Below are 17,838 nucleotides of genomic sequence, written 5' to 3'. Positions count from 1 at the left end.
CGTGTCAAGTTGACATCCGCATGAACGCCTGGACCCAGGGTTTCCCAGCAGAACATTGCCCAGAGCATCACACTCCATCCAATGGCTTGTTGTCTTCCTACAGTGCATCCTGGTGACATCACTTCCCCAGGTAAACGGCAGACATGTGCATGGCCATCCACGTGATGTAACGGAAAACGGGACTCATCGGACCACACAACCTTCTTCCACTGCTCCAAGGTCCAGGTCTGATGCTCGCATTCCCATTGTAGGTGCATTCGGCAGTGGACAGGAGTCATCATGGGCACACTGACTGGTCTGTGGCTATGCAGCCCTATACGCAGCAGGGTGTGATGCACTGTGTTGTGACACACATTCCTCCCGTAACCATCATTAACATTTCCTGTGACTTGTGCCACAGTAGACATTCCATCGGTTTGGAACAGATAGAATATCCTTTGTTGCCCTTGCGCATCAAAGAGCCTTGGGCACCCCAACACCCTGTCACCAGTTTGTAATTTGTCCCTCCTCGGACCATTGTCATGGGAATTCACCACAGCTACCTGGGAGCACCCCACAGGCCTCACCATTTCAGAAATGCTCTAATTTAGTCGTCTGGCCATAACAATTTGGTCAAAGTCGCTCAGATCTTTACTCCTGCCTATTTGGCTCATCAGTTTAGCTTAATTGTTCCTGTGCTGGCGCAATACTATTAACTGCTATGCTCTTGTGTGGCTAATGGAAAATTCACCTAGTCTGCAAATATTAAAACCTGAATGTACATTTGCAATAATAGCTTTAGACTACCTAATTATTAATAATTCAGATCAACCCATTATGAATTTACGTCATGTTTGGTAATACGGATTTAGCATTTTTGTCCCCAATAGCCTTAGTAAAACTTCCCGTCTTAGGTGATGTGCTTGACCTCAACAAGCATGTTCGCTGATTCAACACCAACTCTGCCTCTTCTTTTTCTAATTTTATTTCCCTCTTCTTGCTACTCTGGTGGCAGATGTGGGTTTAACCTGCTCTTTGGGGGAATTTGGGGGGGTTGTATAAGCGCAAATCCACTAAATCTCCCAAAAAATCTGGACCTATATGACAGTATCAAGTAGGCTCTATATATATATAGGCCACATACATACATGGTAAGCATTATTATAAATTGGCAATGATGCGTTAAAATGTTGACAAAATTGTAAAGAAATATGAAACAGTCAATGTTTCCATATAATTCGATTATAGTTAGTAAACGTACAGCCTTTTCATTTTAAAATGATTGTCCTCATCCTGAGCAGGGCAGTTGATGGTATACGTATATATTATATGAAATACGCGTTTTACCGCGAAGGATACCAACCGAATTGAAACTAAATTGAAAGCTGGGAAACCGTTCCCTACCCTGTGACGCTCATTCGTGAGCTAGCTACAACACCCTCCTGTGTCGGGCATGAGTATGTGTACACTGGGCCGGTGGCTCACTGGCTTTGCATGGTAGTTGCTTGTGACGGACTGACGAACAATATGGCGCCGGGAGTAGCACTTGCTTCTGGACCAGTTGTTGTCTAAAGACCGGCGATCCGGCAGGATGAACCTCTGCGCCCAGTATTTACGGTAAATGTCAAATTATATAATAAAAAACATTTTGGAAATATTTTTATTACCTACTGACTCAAAGGCTTGATGTGTAACAACATCAGTGGTTAGCGCGCTAACTAGCAAACCTTACTGTAGCTAGCAACGCAAAACAAGAACGCATTTGAGGTAGCAGCTACTGTACTGTAGTTAGCTACGCTAGTTTATTAGCTAGCTATATAACTTAAGAGTAAATGTGGATTGGTTGTTTATCCAAATATGTATCTGTGGTCGAACTTATGTTTACAGATGTGACTAAGTAGGGTACTTTATTAGCTAGCGATGGCTGTTAATGCTAACTACACCGTATTCTAGGTAGCTATGGGTACAGTACTACACAGCTAGCTACAGTAATAGTTAGTTAGCTAGGATGAATAGCTTGCTTAGTTAGCTGTATACCGCCGTAAGATATCACATCGTTAGCAAAGCTTACTTACTAACCACCATAGCTATTTGCATAGTTAGCTAGCTAGCTAAAACGAGTTATCCCATGAGAAAACATCGATAACTAATGCAGATTAACCACTAATTCCCAAGCGCGTTTACTAGTTACAAATATGTAATCCGTTAACTAATAATGTTGGCTAACATACTTAGCTAGCTAACCAGTACTGATTGCAGTTACTCAGGTGTAGTGGGCATGTCGTTTTAGCTTGGCGCTTGATGTCTGAGTCCGATGTCTAACATTTAGAATACTGGGCTAGCTCGTTCTCCAAAAGAGCGTTTAAACATTGGTCATTTTGAAAACATAACATATAACTACATAATCTAACGACAACGTTTACGTTAGTCACTGCAGTGAACCTTTCGGCCCATATTACGTGCTAACAATATTCAAAACATGGCTCCTCGGTTTGGCATTGGCATTAGCAAAACGTCAGGTTAGCTAACAAACGTTGCCAGGAGAATATCTTTGGATTCAGGCAGATAATCGTGCAAGGATATTGTAAATCAAACTCCAAAGTCATCAATCCAAATATAACTAATGATTACTGTTATCCTCGTGTATACATCTACCTAAAGTTAGCTATAACGTTGCCAGCCTGGGACTGGTGTCAAACATCGGAGGTGACAAACTGATAGGATTTGATGAAGTCTCTGCTACAACGTGCATTTCATTTTGTCCTGTTAAGCACGAGCTTGCTGGTGGGCTGACACTTATTCATTGTGCATGTCTCACTCAATGAACTGAAGATGTTCTGTTTTGTGGCTGCTTCGTTATCAGAAAGGAATATGTGAATATTTGGTTGTTACCAGATGGGATGACATTACAAATCGTGCTTTGGCAAGAAACCCAATAGAAACACTTCTCTCTCTACACGGGTAGCCCTGTTTTCTTTTATCACAAGCCTTTTTAGCTACATTGTGGAAGATGATACAAAAACAGTGATGTCAATTTCTACCTTATTTACGAGATGCCAATAGTATTTTATTATTTATAATGATAACAATATAGTAAAGCTGTCCTTTGTCAATTTGTGCGTTAAAAACAGGTTATATTGATAATATTATTCCATAAGACTAATGACAGCCTGTTTCCATACAAAGTTATCATATTTTTCCTTCAAACTAATTGCTGTAGTTTTTAACCTATCCAATTTCAGCATGTCAAACAAATACAATCTACTGCTGTGGTTTGATTGAATTGAGTCAGTGGCAGAGAGGACAGACATAATTGTATAGTAAATGTTTAGTTTTCAAATGTGCTATACAGTGTTTGTTTACACCAGTTATATATGGTTTATACTGAGTAGCCAGTTAGGATATGTGTGTCTGTGGGTCTGTATTGATTGACTTAGCTCTACTGCCTCTGTTGTTTACATTTGAGCAGGCAGGCAGAGGCCCTGAAGGCTGACATGACAGGTATGTTTTTCCTTTCTTTGTTTTGACCCACAGCCCCTGCATATAGAGTTTATGAATTGCACAGATGAATGTTTTCACTGATGCCTTCTAATATTAATGTCAGATTTTGTGTCCTGAAAGTTTGTTGTTCTCTGTATTGTTTTGGATGTTTATCATCCACACATCTGGGACAGGTATTGCATATTCATTTTTCCAAGTCTGCATATGTACCCAAAGGTATCTATGAATAGTCTTGTTTGGTTGAAACAAATGTTGTAGGCCTATTTGATGAAGAATGTTTAGACTAGATGCATTACCTACCTCTTTTCCCCTAGATTCTAAGCTTGGTGCTGCAGAAGTCTGGACTTCAAGGCAGGCACTTCAGGATTTGTACCAGAAAATGCTGGTGACTGACCTGGAGTATGCTTTGGACAAGAAAGTGGAGCAAGATCTGTAAGACCAATTCTACAGTAAATTGATGAAGCAATTAAAGTGTTTAGCCATAATACTATTTTTCTTACTGTTATGTGGTCATGGGGAAGTATAGGCCCAATCATAGTCTAAAATGTGTACAAGCAACAGCGTTATAGACAAGTGGACTGTTGGTATTAATCATTTTTTTGAATTCTAAAGCACAGTCTGTCAAGACACAACACATTGAAATGAATAGACTATGTATACCCAAGTTGCTTTGGGTGGCGTATGTGGGATGACGTAGATGGTTTCAGAGACAGAACTGGATGATGGGCTATCGACTGTGGGCTTTAACCTCACTTTGTAACAATGATATAGTTCTTATAATAACGAAAAAAGTCATATTGAAAGTCTTCTGAAAATCAATGATGGTGTGTTATGTAATCTTGCTTTATTGGCAGTCATTTGACCTGTAGTCCCTTAAATCAAAACAGTCTATAGTCATGTCATTCTTAGGCTGGCTGACCTGACTAGAAATCAGATTTTGTAAGATTAAAAACCACTTTAAAGAAGGTAGATAAGAACTGTGGAGTGAATTGTTTTGCTCTCCAGCACTATACAATCATATGTATGGTTTGAATTAGGTGGCTTTTCATTAACCTTTTTAATACACTCTCAAACAAGAAGGTGCAATTTGATAGCGTTTTTAAAACATTCTTTTTATTTTTAAGCTGGAACCATGCTTTTAAGAATCAAATAACGACACTACAGAGTCAAGCCAAAAACCGAGCAAACCCTAATAGAAGTGAGGTCCAAGCCAATCTGTCCCTGTTTCTCGAGGCAGCTAGTGGATTCTACACACAAGTAAGTTGCAGCTTCAATGTAGCCTATCATCTTTTTATTTGCAAGCCCGGCCGTGGTATATTTGATTAAACAAACCGTTAATTCCATCCACTGAGAAATGTTAATTGTTTCTGAATCTCTATATCAAAATTATATATATATAAAAAAAAAAAAATGTTTGCTCTTAGTGACACCCGATCGTGTCTTCCAACAGTTACTCCAGGAGCTGTGTACTGTGTTCAATGTGGACCTGCCGTGCCGCGTGAAGTCATCTCAGCTTGGAATCATCAGCAATAAGCAGACCAACGCCAGCACCATTGTAAAACCCCAACCTAGCTCTTGCTCTTATATCTGCCAGCATTGTCTTGTCCACCTAGGAGACATTGGTGAGTGTTTTTCTTTGTTTGTTTTTACACATTACTTCCATATGACTTCATACAGTGGGTACATTTTTGGTCAGTCTTTTTTTTTGTAAATCATTGTAGTTTATCTGGGGTAAAAATGCCAAATCATGCGGTGCTTTTAAGGGATTGATTTAATCTTGCCCCCCCCCCCCCCCTTTCAGCACGATATCGCAACCAAACCAGCCAGGCAGAATCCTACTACAGACATGCAGCTCAGCTTGTCCCTTCAAATGGTATGTTGAAACTTAATGTTAAGGCTGTATTTAATGGAACACACAGGATCATTGCTCTTTGCACCTTTCCAAATTTCACCTCAAGAAAAGAAAATCACAATCTTCTTTGAACCTGTTGATGAGTTACCGTGTCAATGTCCTCCTCTTTTCCAACAGGTCAGCCGTACAATCAGTTGGCCATTCTTGCCTCTTCTAAGGGGGACCACCTTACAACCATTTTCTACTACTGCAGGAGCATCGCTGTCAAGTTCCCTTTCCCAGCAGCTTCCACCAACCTGCAGAAAGCTCTTGCTAAAGCTGTTGAAAGGTATCATTGAGGATTGTTGTTGTAAAATGGCTGTTTTCAAGCGGTGTTATGCCCTTTATTTTTGCTACTTTGGGAAGTGACTAATGTTTTCATTAACATATGCTGATATCACCTGGCTGCTTTAAAGTGTGTTGACATCAGCTGCAGCTCAACCTGTATAAATGCCTTATCCCGGTCCCTCGCTTTCAGCCGTGATGAGGTCAAAACAAAGTGGAGTGTGTCAGATTTCATCAAAGCCTTCATCAAGTTCCACGGTCACGTTTACCTGAGCAAGAGTCTGGAGAAGCTGAACAACCTGAGGGAGAAGCTGGAAGAACAGTTTCAGGTTTTTAACTCTAAGTCCTTGCATGCTTTCTGTAGAGGCACTAAGGATCAATTATTCTTAGACATCACTATCAGAGTATTCGCATAACTGTACAAGCAAATGTCTGATTTCCCTGAGACTGATTAATCCTACTCCTGAACTAGAAGGCATTCCTGATTATAATTTTTTTGTTGAAATATTTAGTCCAGGACTAGGCATAATCTTTGTCTGGAAAACTGCCCGTATGTCCTAAGTGACCTAATTTCCTTACATAAAAGTACAACTTCCCCCCCCTCCAGAGGCTGATTCTGCAGAAAGCCTTCAGTTCCCAGCAGCTGGTTCACATCACGGTTATCAACCTGTTTGAGCTACACCATTTGAGGGACTTTAGCAATGAAGTGGACGACCAGAGCTTCAGCTCTGAAGAGCAGATCGGCTGGTTCCAACTTCTTGGCCTCTTCAGTATGTCACTAACTCCACTTATCAAATGCGTGTTTGGTTATGCAGGCGTTCCTTTTGGCTTGTCATTATATTTAAAATTCTGGAAATGCAGATGGCTGATTTTGGTAATCGGTCCCTTCTATTTGCCCACAGGGCTCTTTCTCCCCACTGGCAGATTTGTAATTTTTACAATTTTTCAAGGGTCCAGGTTTGTTTCAGTGCTTTAATGGCCTCCTTATCCCCCTCAGTGTCGTTTCTTGGTGTCATGTGTAGCCGAGCACTGCTGAACAAGAACCGGGGAGAGGAGATTATGGGAGAATGTCCGCTGCCGGCCATCAAGGTGTCCCTGGACTGGCTCAAGCTGCGACCCATTGTTTTTCAGGACAGGGCTGTGGATAAACGACAGTAGTGAGTTTAATTTGTCTTTGTGTCAAGGTGCAGATAGAAAGATGACTCCTGTCTGGGGGTCTTGCATTATCTATCGTTTATATGTTTTGGATCCAAGCAATATCAGTGTTCCTTTTGGGTGTTGTTCTGTATGGCCAGCTGCCGCTTTATCATGATTTTTCTTTTTCTTTCACTTCAGTGTTTGGCCTTGGCTGGTGTCAATTCTGAACAGTTTCCAACCGAAGGAAGATGATGTCTCCTGTGCATCATGTAATGTTCCATTTTATTTCTCTTCTTTCATATGTTTGTTTCGATAGCTCATACATTAACTGGTCATTGTCTCTCTCTCTCTTCCAGTGACTCCCCTTCCAGAGGAGTTTGAACTGCAGGGGTTTCTGGCTCTCCGGCCAGCACTACGGTACCCACTGCTTCTCTCAGCCTGTTGTCTGTGCAAATTGTGTTCTTGTTCTCTTATTAATTCTTCTCTGTTTTGTTGCATGCCTTTTCCAGGACCCTTGATTTCACTAAAGGCCACCAGGGCATCGCTGTGGACAAAGATGGTCTGCCAGTGCGTGCCCGACACCAGAGACTTATCAGCCTAGGGAAATGGGTGGCAGACAACCAGCCGGCGTGAGTTGCTTTGTCTCTACACACTGTTTTTTTCAAAGACTTGCTGCCACATTCATACCAACAATTCCCCCAAAGCTTTTAATCTGTGGTTCGGCCAGTCATTCCGCTACTTTCCATATGTAACATTTCTGGTTATGATGCTTCCAAACAACAAATTGTCACTGTACATTTTCTGAATGTGTTTGGGGAAAATGTAACAACTGTTTTACTTCATGGACCAGAGTCTCTGAAAAAGGTGGCCCTTAAAAGTTATGTCAAGCTAAAAAAAATCAAACATGCTTTTGAAGATGCCCCAGCCTTTCACAATGCCTATGTTATTTTGAGGGGTTAGAATAAATCCAAAGACAAGATTCTGTTTTGCATCCCGTTCATCGGGCAACACCGTAATCTTCTGTATGCTGTGTTTCAGGCTCATTCAGTACAAAGTCAGCGATGGGCTGCTGCTCTTCCTCACCTTCATTGAGGAGCTGGCCATCGAGGAGCCACAGGAGAAAGATGCCCCGGTGCTCCAGGAGTCCTCCAACGGGGAGCAAACGCCAAACGAGGGCAACGCCGGCCTAAAGTCGGTCCTTTCCGCCGGCAAGACCCAGACCGGCGTTTTGGAGAGCGGAGAGAGGCCGGTGGTTACCTTCAAGGAGAACATCAAGCCCCGCGAGCAGAGCAGGGAGCCCAGCCGCATCCACCACCAGAAGGAGGGCGCAAAGGAGCGGAGGGACTTTGGCAAAGGCAACGGCGTGCCGGGGAAAGGAGAGCAGAAGAGGGACGGCAAGAGGAAGAGCGAGGTGAAGAAGAACAGCCACGAGAAAACTGCTGACGCAGGGAAACAGGTCAAACAAGTGCATCCTTTTTCTTTCCTCAGTTGGGATGCTGTGGTTAGAAGTCGGTCCAACTGGTGCCCTGTTCCCTGTGTGGTGCACAGGTCCTCAGTCAAAGTAGTCCACTTTGTAGAGGCCTAGGGCCATTAGCGATGCGTGCCTGCTCTCCCAGCTGGAAAACGTGTCTGCGTTACTGAACCGTGGCTGTTCTGTCTGCAGGTGAAAGCCCAGCCGGAGATTCGGAAGACACCGGTGTCCGAGGCCAGGAAGACTCCGGTCACTCCAACCCAGACAAGCTGCGCCTCCCAGTTCATCCCCATCCACCACCCTGGAGCCTTCCCTCCACTGCCCAGCCGACCAGGTATCCATCAGCGCCACCTCCCGCGGTGACCGCGGATATTACCGCAAACATCCCTTGGTTTTTTCCGTTGGCTAAGTGTAAAGAGCCTATTAGCAGAAGGTTCTGACCAGTAGGTGTTCTTTAGCAGGCTGCCTTGCTCAGCAGACATTTGGGCCTGCGCTCCTGCTCTATGGGTTGACCTGGCTCAGACCAGGCTTACCTGCTTATTAGGGGAAAGTCCAGCTAACACTTGTTATTTTCCAGGTTTCCCCCCTCCAGCCTATGTCATCCCCCCTCCTGTGGCGTTCTCCATGAACCCCGGCTTCACCTTCTCCTCCAGCGTCTCTGGGCCGTTCCTGCAGCCGTCCTCCCATCCCCAGCAGCCCGGTGGTCAGCAGGTAAAGAGAGAGAGAACAGCTCTTTAAGGGCTTGTTATTCTGATCGGATTGATCCTACTCCTGGACTAAAAACCTACTGCTTTTTAGCCCAAAAAATCCTCATTGTAGCCACAAATGAATGGGTGCTTGAAATAATAAAAAAACAACAACAAGACATTAGCATAGCAAATGAATCTTGCACATTTGTCATGGTGTCCAGCAGGTCCAGGCAGGAAAGCCGTCACACATTCCGTACAGCCAGCAGAGGCCGTCGGGGCCTGGGTCCATGAACCAGGGGCCCCCCCAGGGCCAACAGGGCCCTCCCCAGCAGCAGCCCATGCAGCAGTCTGTACAGCTCCAGGTCCTGGCCCAGCAACAGCAGCAGTCGCCCACCAAGCCTCAGCAGCCAGTACAGCTGGGCAAGAGTCCGCCTCACCACCCAGGGATGCCGCAGGTACTTATAGATCCACTTGGTTCCGGACTGGGTAGATTTTACACACCGGTCCCAGTGTGTTTTAAACGCGCTGTAGTCTTTTTACACGGACGGGCTCCTCCTAATGACTGGTGTCCTGTGTTCCCGCTGACCCCACAGTACATGCAGGGTGATCAGGCTGGCCAGATGTGGGGACAGCACCCGGTCCAGCAGCACCAGGGCCAGGCCGCCATGCAGAAGATGCAGGCCATGCAGATGCCTGTCAAGCAGCCCTACTACGGCATGCCTGCGCAGGACCCCTTGAAGATCTTCGATCAGCATACCATGTCGACGTCTGGGCAGATGGCACCGCAGCAGAACAGCCTGGATAAGAAGATGAAGTACCCGGATGTGAAAATGCAGGATTTTTACTGGGAGCCTCCTTACCGCATGGGGGATAACCGACAGATGATGGGGGAGAGGATGGGCAAGAGGCCACCCCCCGGGGCCTTCCACCAGGACCAGGATCACGCACCCAGAGGACCTCCCTTTGAGGTGAGTTTTGTTTACGGCTGTAGATCTGGCACACCAGGCAGGTGTCATAAACCTAGGTCCTCCTGGATTTACAATGGTGTGTTGGGAATGGGGGAGTTTAGCCCCAGTGCAGTCAAAAACGGGTCTTCCTATTAGAGGTGGGCTGTGGAATAGGTTAGGTTCTAGAGGTGGGCTGTGGAATAGGTTAGGTTCTAGAGGTGGGCTGTGGAATAGGTTAGGTTCTAGAGGTGGGCTGTGGAATAGGTTAGGTTCTTCATAATGCTCTTTTTCTTTACTATCCCTCCCCTTTCCTTTTGTTCTTTCTAACACTTTTAAGCATGCTCTTATAATTGGATGGTATTCGTGTGTTATTTGGGACCTAAAAAATTATTTTGCACTGTGGACAGGGTCCTAAAATATGTGCATTTTAGGAAATCAAGTAAATTAAATTAAATTAAATGTTGTTGTTGTTATTATTAGGGATACCTATAAAGTGATTGGCCGTTACCAATTGCCGCTAAATGTTCACCAAGCAATTTGATGGGAGTCCATATGTCTGTGACCCTGTCCCACCGAGAAACTTATGTCACATACTGACGGTCTTTATCTTTCTCTGGACTCAACTGGATATAGAATTTAGGTCTTGTACATTCTGGAACTTCCAGGTGAAAATACATGGCTCTTCAAGCCTTGTGGAAAACCTTGATTCCTTAGACAAAGCCTAAGGAACCTGTCAATCAGTAAGTCCTTGCAAGTCTTCAAACCAGTAAAATACCTTTCTTGGTTAGAGCTCTAGCATTTTTCGCCTTGATTAGAATAGTGGTTGCACATTGCATGGGGATGGCCAGGAAATCAGTGACATAAACCCTCCCAGATTATTTCACTTTTTCCACACTGAAAAAGTGTCTGCAAAATGTGTCCTACCCGGTCTGAAAACTGAGGGACGTGGCACATAGCGCTAACAGACATGTAGGAGGGTTCTTGAAATGTTATTGTGTACTTTCAGGAAATATATACTTTTCCATGAAATAGACAGATGGATATGTTCTAGACATGTATACCCATACCATCTACTGGTTCATTGGCTGATGTGGAGTGCAGGTAATTGTTTTAGATGCAATGTGAGTTTCATTTCTCCCATTCCCAAGAATTTTTAATGCCATGATTTTCAGAGTTCTCAGACGGACTTAGTAGAAATGAAATCATAGTGAATCAACGTTTTACTAATATACCCTAGGCTTTCCCGCACATTCCGTTATATTATTGTATAATGCTTTGTTTTCCTGGGAGTGGATTACTGCTTTAAGACCTCTTAGGGAAGAGCGAGAACGGCCTGAGACTTACTGACAACACGGCTCTACCAATGAATACCGGACCACAGAATAGCAGAAGTTCACTGAGTCGATTCATTGTTTCCCTGTTGTTCTCATGTACCTGTTCCATAAACCTCTGCTCTGCCATGGTATGCTTGGTACCATCTCGGAGGTAAAGGGCGTGCATGGGATGGCAGCCTAGTGGTCAAGTGCACCGTGCCAAGAGCCTAAAGCTGGGTTGGATCCTTGAGCCGTCCTGTCAATGTTGGCTTGCCCCAAATTCTGCCTGAAATCGCTTTGGAAATATGTACACATTTAATGAAAAAAGTGCCTTTTAAAATTGCAATTTGCTAGCTGAGGGTGAAGCTTGGTTTTAAAGTGTTAAGTGCTTTTGACAAAACTAAGCCTGGCCCTTTGCCTGCCTGCCTTCATATCTTTGGACAGCTTCTCCTTTTGTCTACCTGTTTCTCACTGGCTTACCTTTCTGTTTCACTTTCTTTTTTCCTTCCCTCCTTTTTGCTTAATCTCTCACTAGGACAACAAGAGTTCCCCTCTTCTACCTCCAGACCTGTTAAAAAGTCTAGCAGATTTTGAGGATGAGGAAGAGCTGGTCTTTACTAAGCCTCATGATTTCTACCAGGCCTTGGCCGGCCCCCTTAGCACTGCTCCAGGACGAAACATATTTGTATGTAGTCTACTTTTAATCCCCCTGGCTTAACCAGCATGCTAAACACCATGGCCAGTATTCATAAAACGTGCTGATCTGGGAACAGTTTTTAAATCATAATGGGTATGATTGTACTGACAGAGGGGACCTGATCTTAGATCAGCACTGCTATGAGAAGCTTTATGAATACCGGCCCTTTGCAGTTGTTTTATGATGGGTTTTTTGTAGAATAATTGATTTCTAGGGGTCTGTCTCAGTTTAATTACAAAGGACTATACTTTTGATAAAAGATTAAACACAGACTAGTGTTGGATTATAATTGGATGATTTTGTTGCTGCTAAGTGGAGTCATCCCAATAATTAGATCTTACAAAAACACACCCACTGTTCTGACAGATTAAGCTAAATGTTGTGTATGTTGCATGACTGTATTGCTTGAATTGGACTGAAATGGATGCCTGGACACCCTGTGTGCCGGTACAGTTTGTATGTAAGTGCAAGAGCGCCACAATACTTTTGAACTAATATTCCATAAAGAAACAGAAGCTCAAGCAGTAGGCTCCGTTACATAGCTCTAATGAGCACCTGCCCAAGTCAAACACATGTTTTAGGCTATGCCCTCACGATCCACAATAAGACAAATGGAAGTGTTTGACCGTGTTCATTTGAACATTCTATAACTGGGATCAAAATGATAGTTTCCGAACTTCATTATTCACAGCAAAAGACAAACATCTGCAGTGCCAACTAGGGAAGATGACGTTTATCAAAAGGGATTAGTAATTACATCATTATCTGATCCGGTGTTCTCTCCCTGCAGTTGCCAAACCAGTCAAGAATGGAGAGTGGCCCTGATGTGATGGGCCAATCGTCTTCTCTCATGCCTTTATCTGGATTCCCAATTCAGGTTAGTGTCTATGCATGGGAAACTGTCTGCTCTTCAAAGGCCTCCTGCCAGACTTGTTTTGACTGCTGCGTCTCCCGGGAAGCGCTCTGAATTAGGCCACTCTCTGAGCCCTGTTTTGTTAGCTTGGTCTCACCGACATACCTGTTTGCGTTCTAAATGCCACATTTAATGTGTTTCACTGGAACGTCTGACGCTTTGATGGTGACCGTGAGGCCGCACTGTGCGTTCGTCCTTGGTTTAGGAGAGCTCCTATCAGAACAACAGCATTTTCAGCCAGGCGTACGGGAAAAACATGGCTCCCAACCCCAAGCCGGACGTTCCAATGCTGCAGCAGGAACCTTCCCTGTACTCCCTGTTCGAAGGAACTCCATGGTCCCCCTCCCTCCCTGCCAGCTCAGGTACCTGCCCCTCACACCCCTCCCCCCCCGCCCCCCACATCATAGTGTCCAGAAACATTGCAACGACCCACACACACCTCAGTAGTGTCAAATAACACACTTACCACCCGAAAGGGTCAATATTTCAATAATTGTACAGCAAGGCATTTCATACAGGGCACACATTTATAAGCCAGGGCATTATATTCACATGTAATTATATTACATTATAATTACATTACCATATTTTTCCATTTCCACGACAGACCACTCTACACCAGCAAGCCAGTCCCCCCACTCTTCCAATCCAAGCAGTTTACCTTCTTCTCCACCCACGCACAACCACGGCTCCATCCCCTTCTCTAACTTCGGCCCCATAGGAACGCCTGACAGCCGAGACAGGAGGATGGTGGACCGCTGGAAGGTGGACAAGTCTGGTAAGTTGGTCTTACTTCAGGATATTAGGGCCACCAAACGATTAAAATAATGAATTATTGGTCCATGGCCAAGAAGAACAAATTTGATTTGCGTAACTAAAATGGTGCGTTGATTGTAAGGGATGGAAACACCATGTGAATCTGTAAAAGGAGGGAAATGTTGAAGTTCTTTCTCTTTCCTATTCTTGATGTTTCTAACACGCATGCGTACAAAAAGTTTGTTTCCTTTTTGTCTTTCAATGAAAACAAAAATGTATGAAAATGCATTATATATAAAATAAAAATTCAAAAAGTTGTGCATGTTCAAGCGAGCGCTAGCTATATAACAGCTGACATTGATTCACTTTGGGGTGAGTGCTTAAGAATTGGTCCAGAAACCTGTCCATATGGCTTCGAAGTGAGCAGCATTTAAAAAATGTAATGCATTAACACATTTGCTTTGACAGGACTTCTGTACCTGTAGATTCAGTAGGGATGTCAGGGTTGCCTATGGGTCCCAGTTGCTGAATTACCTACCTTTTTATATATTATATAATTTTGATTTTGTAGTTATTTTTAAAGCTAGAGTCGTTATTGTTCTTAATACCTTTCTATTTGTCCAGGGGCCGTGAGTGGGTTTGGTTTGGACTACCTGCCTTCTGCATCGTCGTCCTCAGACCACCGAGGCCCTGAAAACAGCTGGCAACAGGGGAACGCCCCCAGCAGCTCCTGGGCAGCCCAGGAGTCACCCATGGAAGACTCCTCCACTGTGCTCCTAGACAGTTTGAAGGTACCCTACGGCACACACCACTTTCCCTAGGTTTTAGGTTTTCTTGAAATCCCTGTTGGAGGGTCGCAGATTTCCTGTTTAATCTCTACCAACACGATTAATATTCCATACTGAGTCTCTAGATAACTGTTATAATGCACGTTAACTGTTGTTGCTTGCTCTTTAGGGTTTCAGGCTGGGTTTCTGAAAAAGCTATTTGTGACAGCTGCTGATTAAAAATTTGATTGATTGATCGAATTTGGCGGAAGTTACCTGACTAAAATTGCCTAGGTTGTGTAGAATCGTGCTGTGGGACCTTTTATTAGAGCCAAAAAATGTCCTTTAGTTCCTGTCAGATGAAAGTATTTTTCCATGTGGTTGAGTCCCGTGTCTGTGTGTGCTCCCCAGTCCATCTGGTCCAGCTCCATGATGCAGCCGGGCCCGTCAGCACTCGAGCAGCTCCTCATGCAGCAGAAGCAGAAACAGCAGCGCGGCCACGGCGCCATGAACCCTCCACATTGAAGGGCCTGCAGTCACAAGCACTTGTGTGAAGAAGTAAGAAGTGAACGAAAGCAAAAATGACGACAAACGAGCTCCAACTCGGAATTACCGGCATATGGAGGCTGGGGAAGGCTCAACACGACGACCCAACGGGCTCACAACACCCCTCGGCCGACGAGGAGGAACGGCGCAAGTCTACTCTCCCTCCCCCTCTCTCTGTGCCTCCCATGGCAACGAGGGCGTGCAAGCACCTCCCAACACCACCCCGCCGCCGCTGAGCACGAAAGCTACTGCGGGGTCCAACTTGCAGGACTCTTTCATTGAGGAAACTGAAGACCTCTGACAGCCAGTCACAACGTTCCCCTCCCGGGTCTCTCTGGAGAGCGTCAGAGTAGACCACCATCCTTTAGTCCATCTCACTTGGATTCCGTGTGTCTGGTCTCATATCGGGGGGGAAAACCAAACAAAACTCCTCTTGAGCTGCTCTCAGTGTGGATTTACTATCACTGTCTTGATTTACCTATTGTATGAGAGAGGAGCAAAAAATGGCTGTTCAGGGTGTTTTGGGAAGGTGCGGTGGGCCTAAAATGGCAGACGTGGCGGTGAAAAAAGAAGGACTGATCTTTCTGAATTCTTGACTAAATTTTCTTTATCTCGGCGGAAGAGGACGGCCAGGAGTGCGGCTCGATGTAGCTGGGTAATGAGCGAAGGAGTCAACCGCTGTAATGCCACAGTTGGCTTAAAAGCGGGCAAAAAAAAAAGCGTGCCTATCTTAACGTGCACAGAAGGGTTTGAAAATGCAGAAGCAGATGATGCTATTGATGCGATTTTCCAGTTTGCTGATTGGACTGCAGATTGTTGCTTTCTTTAAATGTTTTATAAGGAAGGTGGTGCATCTTTAGGTCGGTCAAGGTTGATGGTTTAACAACAGAAGATTCAACAAATGAGAAGGGGGATCAGAAAATAGATGTAGGGATAGTATTATTAGCTGCAATAGAGATTGCAATTATTAGAAATACTGTATTTTGTGATTTGTTCGTAGCAGTTTTAGCTTCATGAAGTATTGGGTAACTATGTCCAATAGTTTACTGCTTATGGGGGAAGTCTATATTTATATGTTCCTCTTTCCCCCGCTTCCTTCTCTTTCCTCTTCTTTCTTTAAGTAAACAAAAAAAATGTAACTCTCGTTAATGTTCTGCCTTTTAATAGTTTTAAGCAGCTTTATTGGCTCTTTGTGCCTGGTCAGTGTTTATTTTTTATTGTCGTTACTATCATGGTTGGCACTGTCACGTGGGGGGAAACAAGCAAACGGGTCCAGCAGAGCTGCTGGTTCAGCAATATGGGGCACAAGCCAAGCGAGACACGGACAGACCATCAGACAGACCGTCAGACATTCTGTGCTAGGGGCCGGGGGCAGAGGTCCGGCGTTGTCGTCCCAGACTCGCCTTTATGGCTCGGAACGGGAGAGTTCTTTTGATTTATTGTAACTTCTTCACAACCACTACTATAATCACAACAGTTATCGAATAAAAGTAATTGCTTTGTCCTCTAGGGTAGTGGTTATCGTCATATAAAGACCTTGAGAGTTGCCTGCTTGGTTTGCTTGTCTAAAGTCATAGCTCAGCTCTACATACCCCTGTATGTGTGCAATTTTGTCATTGTTTGGGTATTAAGTTCCTGTCACTTGGGGTATTCCAGTGTGAGTCTGTAATCAGCTCAGTTCCACTGATGTCAGGACTGAAACGCCCATTTGCCCAAGCAAGATAATTATTTTTCTCCCTAATAATGAAATCCCTGAAGCACTGAGACAATCAGCAGACCAAGAGACTCCTCAGGCCCATGGTTAGAGGCATGTCTCTAGATTGTCAGTTGAGCCTAGGGGTCGCTGTTGGATAGAGTTTAGAAATATAACGACTATACGGTGGGTCCCTGTTTTTGGTTTAGGACGCAAACAGCATTTTGTATTTAAAAGGTACATGAGGACTGAACATCTTGTATGAGGGAAAGCGTGTTTTTATTTTCGTGTAGAGACAATTTTATTAAAGCCAACTTTAAATGATGTGTCTATTTTCTGTGTGGTTGTGCTTTTCCTGTTGCATAAAAATTGTATTTAATAAGAAAGGAAATAGATTGGACTGAATGTTGGGACAAATTCAGCTAAAAGCTACTAAAAATGCAAAAAAACTAATTCAGCACATCGATGCCACAGGGGAACTGTGCTGTAAATGTGGGCCTGGTTTTTCTCCTGTATTTGCTCATTGTAAAGGGTTCTGATCTGAAATGTGTGGTTCTATGTTGTTGGATCATAGTGGTCTTCCTCAGTGATGTTAAGCTGATCTGGCTGTCTAGGTGGGCTGTTGAGTTAGGAGTAAAACAAGAAAGTTAAAAGAAGCGCTCTGCTCTGTGCATCCTGCCATTTACCGCATTGTTAATGTGGACTATTCTCTTTCAGCCACATCAATAATACTAATAAAAAAAGGACTCAAATGTCTTTCAGCAACAGCAAGGTGTGTGGAAGAGAACCCCGCACTTTGGGCGTTTGTAACATTCCGTACTGCTGTAAGTCCTGTGGGACGTTAAAGGCAATGAAAGAAAAGACAGCTATTAACAGTTCCCTGCACATCTGACCAACCAACAACATAAAGCACTGTGTCCCTGTTTAAGTTCAGTATCATGGAGAGAATCACTGAAACTGCATGATGATTTTGAATTCAGAATGTTTAGAATGCTTCACCTGTTATGTGGAGTGAGGTTGAAATCCTGTGACCTATAAAGGGGATTTTTTTTAGGGAGGGAGAGCTTCATTCAGAAATGGGCTTGTGTTCTAAGCTTTTTGTGTTTTGTCTTTCTGTAGACATTCAGAAATGTTGGAATCAGCTATGCCTTTAATAAAGTAAACCATGTTCTCCCTATTTTTGTGTGATGTAATTTTTTTAAATCACTAGTTAAGGAATGTACATCGACTTTGTAAGGAAGTTGTCTTTTCTG

General features: G+C 44.0%; 1 protein-coding gene across 5 annotated transcripts; it reads left to right on the top strand.

Moving 5' to 3' along the window:
• Nucleotides 1-1,342: 1,342 nt before the first annotated feature.
• smg7 (SMG7 nonsense mediated mRNA decay factor) lies at nucleotides 1,343-17,762 on the top strand. 5 transcript variants are annotated; one of them, XM_020045394.2, is made up of 24 exons: nucleotides 1,343-1,596; nucleotides 3,449-3,480; nucleotides 3,795-3,912; nucleotides 4,605-4,737; nucleotides 4,931-5,102; nucleotides 5,282-5,353; nucleotides 5,510-5,660; nucleotides 5,850-5,985; nucleotides 6,264-6,426; nucleotides 6,654-6,813; nucleotides 6,992-7,062; nucleotides 7,150-7,210; nucleotides 7,303-7,422; nucleotides 7,832-8,249; nucleotides 8,457-8,598; nucleotides 8,842-8,975; nucleotides 9,175-9,408; nucleotides 9,547-9,921; nucleotides 11,749-11,898; nucleotides 12,701-12,787; nucleotides 13,029-13,185; nucleotides 13,545-13,601; nucleotides 14,204-14,370; nucleotides 14,758-17,762. In XM_020045394.2, exons 1-24 carry the CDS (start codon nucleotides 1,571-1,573, stop codon nucleotides 14,869-14,871), a joined length of 3,450 nt encoding a protein of 1,149 aa, XP_019900953.2. In that variant the 5' UTR covers nucleotides 1,343-1,570; the 3' UTR covers nucleotides 14,872-17,762. The 5 variants fall into 5 exon arrangements, with proteins under 5 accessions (XP_019900953.2, XP_019900952.2, XP_010881557.2 ...); XM_020045393.2 differs by having other exon boundaries at nucleotides 1,344-1,596; nucleotides 7,832-8,204; nucleotides 13,431-13,601; XM_010883255.4 differs by having other exon boundaries at nucleotides 1,345-1,596; nucleotides 9,178-9,408; nucleotides 13,431-13,601.
• Nucleotides 17,763-17,838: the final 76 nt, after the last annotated feature.

Source organism: Esox lucius, chromosome 3, assembly GCF_011004845.1.
Source record: "Esox lucius isolate fEsoLuc1 chromosome 3, fEsoLuc1.pri, whole genome shotgun sequence".
In the NCBI taxonomy this organism is placed as follows: Eukaryota; Metazoa; Chordata; class Actinopteri; order Esociformes; family Esocidae; genus Esox; species Esox lucius.
This window is presented reverse-complemented; position numbering and strand designations above follow the sequence as displayed.

Coding starts and splice junctions, on each gene's coding strand:
- smg7 (XM_010883246.4), top strand. CDS start 1,571: ATGAACCTCTGCGCCCAGTATTTACG. Junction 5,103..5,281: donor TGTCCACCTAGGAGACATTG/GTGAGTGTTTTT, acceptor CCCCCCTTTCAG/CACGATATCGCAACCAAACC. Junction 11,899..12,700: donor CTCCAGGACGAAACATATTT/GTATGTAGTCTA, acceptor CTCTCCCTGCAG/TTGCCAAACCAGTCAAGAAT.